Source organism: Ovis aries, chromosome 7, assembly GCF_016772045.2.
Source record: "Ovis aries strain OAR_USU_Benz2616 breed Rambouillet chromosome 7, ARS-UI_Ramb_v3.0, whole genome shotgun sequence".
NCBI lineage: Eukaryota > Metazoa > Chordata > Mammalia > Artiodactyla > Bovidae > Ovis > Ovis aries.
The window spans coordinates 29,170,117-29,184,989 of record NC_056060.1 but is presented as its reverse complement, the minus strand read 5'-3'; the positions used below and the strand labels follow the sequence as shown (position 1 = coordinate 29,184,989).

The 14,873-nt window shown below is 34.4% G+C and overlaps 1 protein-coding gene across 2 annotated transcripts in view; it reads left to right on the top strand.

Annotated features, from left to right (window-relative positions):
- Positions 1-14,873, top strand: part of DPH6 (diphthamine biosynthesis 6) — a 192,586-nt gene that overhangs the window by 29,829 nt on the left and 147,884 nt on the right. Inside the window, exon 4 of one of the 2 annotated variants that reach the window (XM_060419043.1) lies at positions 2,868-3,072. The exons of the other annotated variant lie outside the window; for it this stretch is intronic. Coding sequence (XP_060275026.1) covers positions 2,868-3,053 — 186 coding nt within the window. The 3' untranslated portion in view covers positions 3,054-3,072. Of the gene's footprint in view, positions 1-2,867; positions 3,073-14,873 lie in introns of those variants that run through there. 2 annotated transcript variants of the gene reach the window in all.

The following is a 14,873-nucleotide window of genomic DNA, read 5'->3' as shown; positions in this document are numbered from 1 at the left end:
GGAAATTTTTAAATCATGGATTAAAATGCTATATCTGTGATCTCATCTCATTTCAAAGCTTTCAGAATAGCTTTAGATTATTGCTACTCAAGTTTGGTCTAGGGGCTGGTGCTAGTCCAAGAAGTGTTTTCCATTGGTTTAAGGTCAGCTATTTATAGAAATTGAAAGTAAGTATTTAGAAACTTTTATAGTTATTTGAGAGTAATTTTATATTTCTTGATCCTAATAATGATAATTTGGCCTTGTAGCTTTTAAAATTTTTTTAGTAATTCATTTTAATTGTATTTTGCAAAAGTTATGGTCTTTGGAGGTTTGCATTTTTTTTTTTCTTAAAGTTATCTTTAACACAGTTGGAGAAGCACTGATCTTGTTGTTCAGTTGCTCAGTCATTTCTGACTCTTTGCAACCCCATGGACTGCAGCATGCCAGGCTTCGCTTCCTTGTCCTTCACTATCTTCTGGAGCTTGCTCAGACTCATGTCCATTGAGTCGATGATGCCATCCAACAATCTCACCCTCTGTCACCCCCTTCTCCTCCTGTCTTCAATCTTTCCCAGCGTCAGGGTCTTTTCCAATGTGTTGTTTCTTCTCATCACGTGGCCAAAATATTGGCCAAAGTATTCAGCTTTAGCATCAGTCCTTTCGTGAGTATTCAAGATTGATTTCCTTTAGGATGGAGTGGTTGGATCTCCTTGCAGTTCAAGGGACTCTCAAGACTCTCTAGCACGACAGTTCAAAAGCATCAAGTTTTTAGGCTATTTGTCTGAAGAAGACAAAACATGATCTAGAGCTTGAAATTACATTCTAATCTAAACTTGACTGCAGATGAATTAGGAATTGGTATATTTGGCTGCTTGGTCAGTTTCTTGATCCTGTGAGAAAAGGCCTTAAATGGAATGGATTTTTTAGGGAAGGAGGACTTTTTTTTCCCCTTATACTTAGTATTATTCTCAAGAATGACACATTTTAATTTAGTCCTTGATACAAGATAGTAGCATGAGGGATATGTCTATAATTTATAGTTATAGCTTCCTTCCTTGACTTATCAAAGTAGCTAATAATGTACTTTGAAATTTTTGTGTGTTCAAATGGTTTATTGGAAGAACAGAAAAGAAGAAAGATAGCTCCAGGACATTGCAGATGATGCTGTTTTGGCATAATAGCATTTACATTTACAGAAAGCAAAGATAGTTTCACTAAATTAATATTTGCAAAACCAGTTCAGTTCCTAATTTTTCTTTTTAAGTGGATTGGGAAGCCTTCTATAATATAATGTAAAATAATTACATGCTCAGTTACTAATCCTAACAGTGTCTTTTAGTGTTCATACGGTTACCATCTCCTCTTTAAAATAATCTCTTTTTGGTGATCCCCTAAAGCAGCATTTGATGTGGTCTTTTCATCACTATTTTTTTGGATGTTTAAAAGTTGGCCTCCAGATAGAGAAATGGGCTGAGGATATGAACAGGCATTTTTCATAGAGAAAGAAATTGAAGTTGCCAGTGTTCAATCTCAGTAATCCCAAACTGCAGCTATCACTTGGGTATGTGAGCGTGCTAAGTTGCTTCAGTGGTGTCAGACTCATTGTGACCCTCTGGCTGTAGCCTGCCAGCCTTCTCTTCCATGGGATTATCCCAGGACAAATGCTGAAATGGGTTGCATGCCCTCCTCTAGGGGATCTTCCCAACCCAGGGATCGAACCTGTGTCTCTTATGTCTCTTGCATTGGCAGGTGGGTTCTTTACCACTATCTCCACCTGGGAAGCCCATCATTTGGGCAGGATTAAGAAATTATATTGATTTTGAAGAAGTGAGTACTATTATGTGCTACAGGTAGTCCTATAAGTTGGTTCAGCCTTTTTGAAGGTAATTTGGGAGAACTCATCAGAAAACAAAAAATACAGCATGTCTTTATCCAGCCCTTCCACTTTTGAGGATATATTAAGTTGACTCAAAGATTTAGAAATGACTGGCAAACTAAATTATGATTTATCCACACAATGGAATAATGTATAGATCAAAAATTAAGTTACACAAATACATTTATATGTATTATGAAGAGAAAGTGAAAGTGAAGTCGCTCAATTGTGTCCAACTCTTTGGGACCCCATGGACACCAGGCTCCTCCATCCATGGGATTTTCTAGGCAAGAGTGCTGGAGTGGGTTGTCTTTTCCTTCTCCAGGGAACTTCCTGACCCAGGGATCGAACCCAGCTCTCCTGCATTGTAGACAGACGCTTTACCATCTGAGCCACCAGGGAAGTCTATTATGAAGAGAAGGAAATGGATTACCAAATACTCTTTTTGGTATAATTACATTTTTTAGAAGTATTTGTACAAATACATGCATAGAAAAAGATCTGAAAGATAAATTTTAAGTCTGTAGAAAGTATTAAGAGCATTTATATAATTTTTGCTCATTTGAATTTTTGATTCTTTCCTTCTAATGAGCATGTATTGCTTTTGAAGCTTTTTTGTTGAAGATGTAGCGTCCAGCTTAAAATGCACAGAATAGTATAGGAGTGAAGGATACCTGATAATCAACAGGATGTCCCCATTCCCCAGGCCCTATTCTGAAGCTTCACCAGGAGCCTGTTTTCTTTTCTTTTACAGCTGGTTCTTGAAAGCTATGTGTGAGGTTGTTTTTTTTTTCCTTCTGTGACAAATGCCTATCCTTTTCTAAACAAGAAAGCCAATGTCCCAGTTAGGTGTGTGGAGTTCTTTTCATTCATTTGCAGCGCTGTTGTGTTAATACTAAATAGGCAGAGACAGCCTGACTGGTGGTGCAGGATGGTGAGCCAGCCCCCGGGCTTTTTCTGGTCAGCCAGAATCCTCTGATTGCCACGTTTTCCTAATTTCCCATTTCCAGGGCATTACTTGCATGACCTTGCTTGCTGAATATGATGCTCTGAATCTCCAAGATTTTCACATGCATTTGGAAGCGGGCAGCCAGGCGATTGTTTACAGGACTCCCAATGAACTGTGTGCTCACAGCAAGTTTGATAAACACACATTTCCTCCTTTTATCAGTGAGATTGCAGAATGTGAAGTATGAGTTTCCAGTTTTACTCATTCCCCTCAGCCCTTTTCCTGTTTAAAAACTTAGACATACTAATTGGATACTGATCTGTCCCTGTTTTTTATTTTGCTTACTGGTAGTTGACGGCTTATTCCACTACTTACCTAGGCAAGGTTTGGCAGTCCTTCAAAAATAAACTTTCCATGTATACAAGTTAAAGGAGATTCATCCCAAGGAATGTAATGTGAGCACTAATTAACAGTAATGACTGCTAATCACTTTGCTTTTTATACTCCTTTAGAAGCACTGCTATTATCCAATGTAGTTAAGTAAAATGCTTGTATATGAATCAACAATGCTGCATCCTTTTAGCAGCTATTGCTCACAATCAAGCTTTGCATAAATTCAAGTTAAACAAAATTGATTTTAATATGCTACATTTCTTTTTATAATAGGAAACTAAAATATCTACCTAAATATCCTTAATACTAAAGACATTACCTGTTTTCCTTTTTTGCAATCATCTTTGTGGTAGACGGAGAGCAATATCCCAATTTTGCTCACAGTTCACGACATTTCTTAGATTTCTTTGACATTGCATGTGGTATACTCTTCATAATCACAGCTCCACTTTGATTGTACTGAATGCATTTTATCAGATCAGTGAGAAGCCATGGGCTTGTATTTAATTTTTCTGGTTTTATACATTTACTTCCTAGAGATTGTACAGTTTCTTAAAATTACATGGCCCATTTGTATAAACTTAGTTCATAGGATTGATTAAGTGTTCAGTGTTGATTAAAAAAGGTTGTTTTATTATGTTTAGTGTATCATTAGACTATTATAGAAGCTTTCTGTTTATTTACATGCACTCAGCATACCTATAAACTGCCTTGCCTCAGGAGGAGACTAAGCAAAACTCATAAATTAATAATTTAAGGGAGCAATACTCAAGTAGCATTTTGGTTAAGTTAATAAAGTTAAAGCTTTAGAGTCAGTACTGGCCACTTTAATAATGCTTTACTTCTGACTTTTATTGGCAGAAAATAACTTGTTAAATTGGAGCTTTTGAAATAAAATTAAACCTAACATACCATCTGAAGCCCCTTCCCCTCTTTTTGATTTATGAGTAGGTTGACATATTATTAAAGAATTTGTAACACTTTCACAGTTCTGCACGTTGATTTCAGAGAAAGTGCTAATCTCTCTGGAATTTTGAGAGTGACAAAATGAGCTGTATACTGTTTTTCTAGGGAATTTGGAATTCTTAATTTGAAGCCTTAGTTTTATTTTATTATTATTATTATTATTATTTTGGTTGCACTGTGCAACTTGTGGGATCTTAGTACCCCAACCAGGGATTGAACCTGGGCTCTTGGCTTTGGCAGTGAAAGCAAGGAGTCCTAACCACTGGACTGCCAGAGAATTCCAAGACCTTGGTTTTATGATGATACTTTTATTAATGTTGATTCATCTAACTTCTGATGTGATGTTGTGACCTGATGTGCATTAATGCATTTCTCATTTTACATGTTATCTGTAGTTGCCTGGTCATGATGTTTTAATTCTTACAGCTAATGTTAGTATTTCTACAGAGGTTCAGCAATTCAGGACATTATTTTTAAATTACCAAAATAAAATTATTTGATTTCCCTTTCCCTTTTATACTATTCATATTGTCAAAAATTTTAATTTTTGGTGAATAAACAAGTGGAAAAGTTTAGGTGGTAGTATAATAAGAATCTTTGTATTTTATATACTAGTATTTTATATACTAGTCTTATTGTAATACATTGCAAACATATGTATTTAAAGAGATCTTTGGCCCTGTACTTAATTGAATTTAGTTTCAAAGAATTATAACAGGAGTGATGTGACAGGGCAGAAAATACTTGGAAGTTTAAGTGAATGTTGTCCATATGTAATTATAAGATTAGTAAATATTGTTGTATATAACCTTTCTTTTATATGCCAGAACTGTTGCATAACAGCAACAAAATTCCTGTCTCTGAGTAAAAACTTGTTTTTTCTATTTTTCTTGGAGTTTTTACATATAGTAGAATTTCATTTTAAAAAGGTGAGGATTTCAATTTTTATCCTTTTGTTTGTTTGTTTTGTTTTTGCAGTGTGTTTACTTTCATGTGAGAGTGATTGATCTGTACCTATCATTTTTCCCAAAGAGGCGACAAATGGAAGTGGCCTTTTAGACAAAAGTATGCAAACAGACTGCATTCTTTCTGTTGATAGAATTATGGAAGGATTGCATGAGGTGGCACATTCATTTTCCTATTGATTGTGAGGAGGACTTTGCAGTGGGGTGCTGTTTCCATTGGATAAGGAGGTGCCATGATTAGTTACCTTTCTCATGAAAGCACTACAAAGGGAAATGCAAAATGTGTGCAATGTGGTGTTCTCAATTTGACAGTTGTTTTTGTTAAGTTTTTTGCCCCATTGAAGTCTAGCGTATTTTAGAAAAACATACATTTTGGCCTTTTCCCTTTTTTAGGCTTAGTAGATTTCCATGCATTTGACCCTTTAAAGAAATTACATATTGTAGACGTTTTTTCTCGGATTCCGTTGTAGAGCTTCAAAGCTGATGCAACAGTGCCCTCTGTAGTCTTCTAGTGAACAGTAGAGAAATGTAGATGATTTAGAATATTCAGGTAAGAAGCAGGATATTTAAATTTAATTTTTGCTCAGACAGGAGACTCCTTTTTCCTAAGCAGACATTCTTGTTTTTCACTAGCGGCTTTACTTTAAACAAAGGAAACCAAAAACCATTCTGAGTTTTCATTTAGAATTATTGGCTACCTTTTGTTGTTACCCAGTGGTAAATATCAAGTTTTATCAGACATTCATCAGAGTAATCTGAGATAGAAGGAATCTTACAAGCTGTACTATCTCTTCATGAAATATCTTTTTGAAGTTGAGTTCCAATAAGAGTATTTTAGAAAATAATATAGTTTCTTTCTACTCATTTCTTCTATTTAATTAGAGCCTGAGTGGGCTGCCTAGAACTTAACTTTTACTTATTCCAGAACTGGATTACCCAGGCTTTATACATGACATTATTTAAATTCAAGTTAAAGGAGTTATACAATGACTAAATTATTTTTCATTCATTAGCATTAATTTAAATTTTAGATTTTCCTTTCTCTTTTTTGGTTACCTATTTGATCATATAGGTTGATAGCTAAATTTTTTGTTGTAAAACAACTTTACTTAAAGCTATTAAATGATAGTAAAAGAAGGTATCATATTTAGCTGTGATTAGAAGAGAAAAATTACATGTGCAAAGTTTAACTTTTGAAAGTGTTTTAATTAAAAAAGCATGGACCCAAATCATAGCTTCTCCTATATTTACTATATAATATTGAACACATTTCTTAACCTCTGAGCCTGCTTTCTCATCTGCCAAATGGGAGTGAAATAGTTTATCTTTTGAGGATTTTGTAAGGGGTGAGAGATAATGTATATTAATTGGACAAGGCATTGTACGTGCTCAGATGGTAACCATAATCCAAATATCCCAGTGTGAAGGTAAGTGGTATTGTCTTACCTGGAGAAATTTTAGTATAAATCTAGAACACATTTAATGTACTATAGATTTCTTTAAAAGTTCTGATCTCATAACTTATGATTTATGTGAATCTGAAAGTTGGCATAGTATTCCTTGGTAATGTGGACTGACAAAGTGAGATGTGCATTAACTTTCAATTCCCTGCAGACCTCATCCCCAAATTTCTTAAACAGACCATGTTTATAAACTTTACTTTAGTAGATATTTACCCACAAATCGATATTGACAACATGAGAAAGCTGATGATAAATGAAACTCAAAAAAAGGAATCTTTTATTGTTTCCATTCAGTGTACCTGGGAACATTTAGGATACTTTTCATTTACCTGTGCTCTTAGTGGTAGTCTAGAGCCCTTATTCTATTTTGTAGTAAATGGCTTTTGCTCTCTTCACCCAACTACAAAAAAGATGTGTAAAAATAGATGAAAGTGGAGCTTTTCTGGTTAAAGTGGACTTGGGGGACTAAAAACCCTCCCCTTCGAAAGAACAAACTTTAAAAATCACTTGGCACTGTACCATAAATGTATATGTGTGTGTGTACACACAGACACACACACACACACCCTACTTTTTTGTGCAAAAATTTTGTTATACTTTGGTTTGAATATAAAGCACTTAATTCTTTACCTGGCACATAAAAGGTGCTCAATTAATGTATGCTGAGTAAAAAAAAATTTAGCATCAAGCCTTTTTTTTTAATTGATATGTAAAATTCAAGATTTATGTACTAAAATACACAATTTTATGTAGTGACATGATGTTACAGTAACTATTTCTCTGTGAACCACTTAAAATAAGCACACCTCTAGAGTAATTTATTAAAGTCAAACTGTAATTCTTTAAAGTCAAATTGTGATAACTACAAATAATAATCATAAATGAATTTTTAAAAATTCAAAACTTGTGTTCAAAATGATTAAAAGTGGTTATATTCCCCAGTGACAGATTTAGCTAAATATTTGGGCATTTCAAATAACCTGATTATAAACATAATCTTTCTCAAAGAGCTACTGGATTGAATTTTCTCAACATTTTGTAAAGTGCTGTTTTTCTTATAAAGTTCTTATTTGTGCTTCATATTGATTTTGAATAACCTTAAATTTAATATTATAATAAAGCATATATTGGTTTTAGTATATAATTTAGGTTAACATTGATAACTACAAAACCATTTTTTTAAATCATTCTAAAGAAGCAACGAATGTTTAAGCCTATAGATTGAAAATGAGCAAGCTCTTAATAAACCAAATATGGTAGTTCTTTTTAAAAATGGCCAGTTGCAGTAGGAAACATGTTTAAAATTAAATTCTGGTTTACAAGACTGACAAACTGCTGTCTACCAAGAAGGAATGAGTAAGGTATTTTTTCTTTGCGATGAAAGTACCAAATTAAGAATCTGCTTAATTAAAATAATGATAAATGTAGATTACATTACTGAAGACAGTGAAATACAGCTGCTCTGTCTAGTGAGAGCCCGCATAATTTACCCAGACTGTACAAAGAAGCAATGGTGCAGCCACTGCAGACTGTTAGAAGAAACGTCCTGTTTATTCTACATACATTTCTTTTTTTAATTAAAATGTCAATGATAATTTTATAGCAGTCCTCTTAAAAAAATCCTTCTTTAAATTTCTTCAAGGTGGTAGAATGTGAGACTAGATCATTGCCATTGCTGAATGAATATTAAACCTGAGACAAAATAGCATTTTTGTTATTTTTATTAATTCAGTTTTCTTTATTATAAGTTGTTATTGAAGTATATGATGGATTTTTTTTAATATGAGTCTTGTGTGAGAGGAATGTGGCCAAAATCTTTGAATATACATTTTATTTAAAGATCTTTAAGAACCTCAGCAAGATCTGAATGGTACCATAAGTACTGTTGCTTACAAAAAAGAGGTGTATGTATACTGTGGAATTCTTAAGGTGGGTATATCAGGATTAGCTGGTTGCTGTTTCCTCTTCAGCTTCTCACTGGATTGTGATGAAGGGTAATATGTTGTGACAGTGTTTGGAGATCAAAAAGAAGTTGACAGCCCCTGTTACACTGTATGGGCTTCCCAGGTGACGCTAGCGATAAAGAACCTGCTTGCCAAAGCAGGAGACATGAGACACGGTTTGATCCCTAGGTTGGAAAGATCCCCTGGAGGAGGGCATGGGAACCCACTCCAATATTCTTGCCTGGAGAATCCCATGGACAGAGGAGCCTGATGGGCTATAGTCCATGGGTTAGTAAAGAGTCGGGCATGACTGAAGCGACTTACCATGCATGTACGTTACACTGTGTGTTTTCCCTTTTTGCTTTAAGGATGACCGGTGATATCTTCATAATTACATATATTTCAGAAAGCCAAGGTTGTGTGTAACAAGAAATGATGGGGCATGTTTTGCTTCCAAAGGCTAAGTGAGGACCTGTAATCAGACTTGTCTGTGTTCCAGGCTCTGCCACATGCTAGCTGTATGACCTTGGTTTAGTTAATTTTTCTACACTTTGGCTTTCACATTTGTAAAGTGGGGCTAGCAATATTACCATCATAGGATTGTCATGAACATTAACGGGACATTAAAATGGATCATAGAGGAAACCTCAGTAAATGTTAACTATTACATTATTATCATTATTATTCATCAGTAAGTAAAGTATAATGTTTCTTTTTTTTTGCTTTGGAGCAATAGAGCATTGCTCTTAACTAACTTAAGATCATTGTTACCTGTTGATCTTGTTCTTAGAGAAGTTAACCATGCTGTTCTGTGTCTTTAGGTATAGTGTGGTAGAAATTCTGCTACTCTTTATTTTGTCTTTAATTGTCTTTCCTCTTTATGTGTTAGGTATGAATTGCTTTGACCTTGGTGAATATGATGTCAAAATGTATGCATTTCACCGTGTCTGTTTTTCACTTTGCTTTAGCTCGATACCACTGGAATTGATTGAATGTTTTCCAGGGTTCAGTTTTTCTAAAGAGTCTTTCATGTGCCCAGCTACTAAAAACTAATTGCCTAGACAGATTTGTAAACAGAAAACGGTCACATCACTAGAATTTGAAAACTTTATATGAGAAAACAATATGAGGAGGATTTCTTCAGATGATTTTATTCTCTTTTTTCTTTGAGCTTCAGTAAAATGACTAATGCAAGAGATACAAAGATAAGAAGTCACATACTATATAACCATTATTCATAATGTTTATACATGTGAATTGTAGAACATTAATACACATTTATTTTTTCTCTTGTTTTACCAGATTTATTTCTGGTTGCTAGACGTGTAGATGATTAAGGCACAGTACCTGTCTCAGGACTTGGCACTTGGAGTTTTAAAGGAAAAAGTTACTGTTCTGTATTCATCAGAATTATTATTTGTGATGAATTCTTAGCTTTTTAAAAAATACTTCATATTCTTTGTAGTGTACCTTTGTTCCATGAGTTGGTGTATCTTTCCTTGTCTGCCACTGTCACTTAATTTCACCTAAGAGTCCTGTGGTCTTTAAGGCTCAGTATTGCTCTAACTGGGCCTGTTTGTGGATTATACTTATGAACCTTGATTTAACTTGTACTTTTGATTATAATTTAGTCATTTCTTTTTAACCGATTTAGAGTCTCTAAGTTTCCTACCTGTCCTGGTGCTCCACAATGGACAGCAGATAATGACATGTTAACAGCTTCTATCACAGTACTAGTTTTGCCAAAGTCAAGGGTGATTTTATACTAAAATTAGATCTGACTTCCAATTCAGTGTATCTTGGGGTCATTAATTCAACACTATGTACTGTTTTAAATTAGTTACTGTGGAAAGCCAGAAACTACCTCGCCCCATTATTTATGGAAGCATCATCTCATTAATTTTAGGTACTTTTCAGGGCTGTCATAGGCTAGATTCTGTCGAAGACTAGGTCATTTAAACCTTAATTTTAGGTTAATATCAAGGGCCTTGTTTTTCAGGTGAAGGTCTTGAGCGTTTATACTTATATAGAAATTTTGTCTTCAGCTTTGAGTAGCTTGATCCTTCCTGCTGTTGAGCATATATAATTTCTTCTCAGATTGTTACTTGTGTATATTTTAGACAATGCGATGATGCATATAGGTAAAACTCATGACCTAGATAGTATATTCAAAAGCAGAGACATTACTTTGCCGACTAAGGTCCATCTAGTCAAGGCTATGGTTTTTCCTGTGGTCATGTATGGATATGAGAGTTGGACTGTGAAGAAGGCTGAGCGCCGAAGAATTGATGCTTTTGAACTGTGGTGTTGGAGAAGACTCTTGAGAGTCCCTTGGACCGCAAGGAGATCCAACCAGTCCATTCTGAAGGAGATCAACCCTGGGATTTCTTTGGAAGGAATGATGCTAAAGCTGAAACTCCAATACTTTGGCCACCTCATGCGAAGAGTTGACTCATTGGAAAAGACTCTGATGCTGGGAGGGATTGGGGGCAGGAGGAGAAGGGGACGACAGAGGATGAGATGGCTGGATGGCATCACTGACTTGATGGACATGAGTCTGAGTGAACTCTGGGAGATGGTGATAGACAGGGAGGCCTGGCGTGCTGTGATTCATGGGGTTGCAGAGTCGGACACGACTGAGCGACTGAACTGAACCAAACTGAACTGAACCTTGTAGTAACCTTATCCCACCCTTACTTCTCATATCTTGCTTTTTAATCCAAATTATTACTTAATTTTCTTTGATATTTAAAATAATTGATTATTAAATTTAAAAAAAAAAAACTTAAAATATCTCTGGAGAAGGGAATGGCAATCCACTCCAGTATTCTTGCCTGGAGAATTCCCATGGACAGAGGAGCCTGGCGGGCTGCAGTCCGTGGGGTCGCAGAGTCAGATATGACTGAATGACTAATACACACATACAAAAGGATAGAAAATATCTTACTCAAAATTTAGTCATTCAGAGTCATTAATATTTTGACATATTTTCCACATCCATACATATAAATGCATATATAATTATACACACGTACACTTTTTGTGGATAACTTTACAACACTTTTTTTTTTAACTTAAAATATCAGGAGGATTTTTCATGTCACTAAAACCTCTTTATGAATATAATTTAATGACTACTTAACATTCCATCATGTGACTGTATAATAATTTCCATAATGATTCCCTAATTTTGTAAATTAGATTGAATCTAATTTTTACTATAAATAATAGCACTTTGATGTGGGTGCATCAATTATTGTCTACATTAAAAAATTAATTCCTTAGGATAGATTTTCAGACATAGAATTAATGGATCAAAGTATGTGATTATTTTTAAAACCATTGATATAAATTGCCTAGTTGATTTAATAAATAGTATACCTGTTTGTACATGTATTATTTATATTTGGAAATTCTGATTCTTTGTTTAATAAGTATCTGAAACCTCAACTTGGAATCCGGTCTTTACAGTTCCTGGCATTTGGTGAATACAAGCTGGGAGTAGGATCCTGCCCATCTTTTATTGCATTTTTTTTTTCTTGGAGTAAAACTAGAGAGATATGTGTTAGGGCAGCTCAGTCATGAAATGCAAGACACAGGGTGATTTTTTTCCCTCTATTATTGTGAGAAGTCCGTCTCAGTGATTTAATGGGGCTATATTCGATAGATGATCAGCTGCAAAGTGAGCTGAATTTTAGTACAACGTTTACTAATAATGTGCCATGTGGATGAATACAGACACAGATGTAGACATATACATTATTATTAACTGGTACAATGTAACATTAATTATAATACATTTTTTTCCCAGAAAGTTCTGTTTTCTAACCATTATGTTCTCCTGGATATCGACTGGTTTATTTGCTATTGGTATCATCAAATTTGTCAATATTTTCTCTCATTAAATAAATGATAAAATATTGGATTAATCATAGTAGATTAGTTTTTTAGATGTATATATATACATATATACATTAAAATCAAATGTAATATTTTAGGTAAACCTCACACTCTGCAAATTATTACTGCAGGTTTAAGCCATTACTTTATGTCTGATAGAAAATATGTTTCTCTTTCTTTTAGAACTTGTATTATTAATTGTTTGCTATTTTTATTATGTGATTAAGAACAATAAAAATTATACTGCTACTACTTTAAATTTACTGTTTTAGTATAGAAATAGTAACAGTAACAATAGTGCATTCATTTGTAAGAATAAAACAAAATAATGTTTATTTTATGGTACTTATTTCTGAATGATTATTTAGACTTTGGAAAAAGAATATTAAATCACCTTTTTAGTATTATAGTTACCTTGTGGTGTTGGTCTCTTTACTTTCTCAGAACTAATTCTTTTCATCTTTACTTGCATTGTTTTTAATATAGTTAGGGAATCCTGGTTTTTGTGACATATTTTGCTTTTTAATGCTAATTTATTGATGGTTTCTTGGTAGTGAGATGAAAAACATTCCCACCACCCTGTCTTGGGCATGTGTAAGAGTGTGTGGGAAAGTGGTTAAGAAGAGGGCATTGCTGCTCTTCTCCAACCTGCTGGGTTCTCACTTTGTTTCGCCTACTTTTCAGCCCTGAATATATCTACATCTACACCCTATGTATGCTCTTTCAGTTCCATTCTTTCCCTATTCTTTTTTCTCTCATTCTCATTCTCCCTTTCCTTTCTCTCTTGCTCTTTCTCCTCTCACATGTGTCTGTGCATGCACATCCACACATATAAGTGAATTTTCAAGTGTTAAAAGCAAAGAGTGCAGTTTCTAGATCTAATTTAATTATTTGTTTTACTTGCTTTTTCCCCGTTTTCTCTTTTATTATTTAAATTGTGGTCATCTCTAATATTAATGTGTTTTCATGGGTATAAGCTGTTCTGTTCTTTTATGTCTCTCAGTGAATAATAAATGGTGGAATGAGAAAAACTTCAACCAGAGCTTCTCAAACTACAGATAAATCATCTGGATGAATTATTAAAGATTCATGTTTTGATTCAGTTGGCCTGGGAAGAGCTTAAGATTTTCTAACAAGTGCCTGGGTGATGCCATTGCTGCTGTTGCGAGGCCACACTTAGAATTGTGAGATTTTAGACTCTGCTTATCTAATAACTGAGAGTACCATTCGTTTAGGACAGGAGTATTGAGTTTAAACGTCTGTTTCTTCAAGCATTAGCTCTAAAAGCCTAGTATCTGCAAGGTTGGAGAGGTAGTTTCTTTTAAATCATAATTTGCTATGTTTCTCCAATTGTTCTCTAGGCATCTGTAAAGCAGATGATTTAAAATATCCATGAGTCTTAGATCTTCTGTGATGTCCCATATACAGCTTCCCAAATTTAGTTTGCTACTTAGATTAATGATGATATGTATCAAGGTTTACTTTTAATGATTAGATTTTGTTATATCATTTCCCACTGATAGTTAAAAATTTTTCTGTTGGAAGGTTTGGGAATGAGGGCTTTAGGTAGGGAATTGGGAGCAGGCATGGAAGCTCTATTGTAAATGAGAATTAGGTTGCTGCAGATAAATGCTCTTATTCTTTTCATCCCTATGGTTATCCCTTAGGAGAATCATGGACAACTGGATTGAAATGAATTACCTGTTGAAAGTGAGAAAAACGTTCAGTACATATGCACGAGTTTTTGTTCTTATTACACTTTTTAATAAGGTGCCTTCTATTTCTATATCTTTTAAGTAAAGAGATCCACACAGTTTCCTGTACAAAAGCCAGCAGCTTCTAGCAATAAAAACATTTCAGAGCTGATGAGCTGATTTTGGAAAGGAGATGGTATGGCCAAGTTTTGCATGTTGACCTATTGTTTAGAGTCCAGTAGTCAAATGTGACTACTGTCAGAATGCTTGCATATTTGAAGCTGGTAATTGTAGAGTATCTTGGTTTACAACAATGTTGAGGAAAATGCTCAAATTACCTAATGTAGTTGGTTTCTGAGGCGGCAGAGCCATGTAGTCTATTGTAACTCAAAGAAAGGAGAGAAGCCTTTCCCTTGCCAATAAGCACCACCCTTGAAATTAATTGTATTTTAATTTATGACAAAAAATTTCATCCAGCATGGATTTTTTTTCAACCTTTTGCAAATATTATTTTAGAACTAGATACAACATTTATGTTACATTTTCAACCTTATTTGTCTGTGTACTTTCAATGAATATAGATTGCCCTTTCTTTAGTCAGCCTTACATTTAAAAAGCTTATGTTTTGCCATAATACAGTAGAATTATTTGCGGTAATGTTACAAGTCTCTAAACTGCATGAACATTACCCTGCTGTTTTATTGTTTTATAATGTAAAAGTAAATGCAAGCTTTAAGAAATGT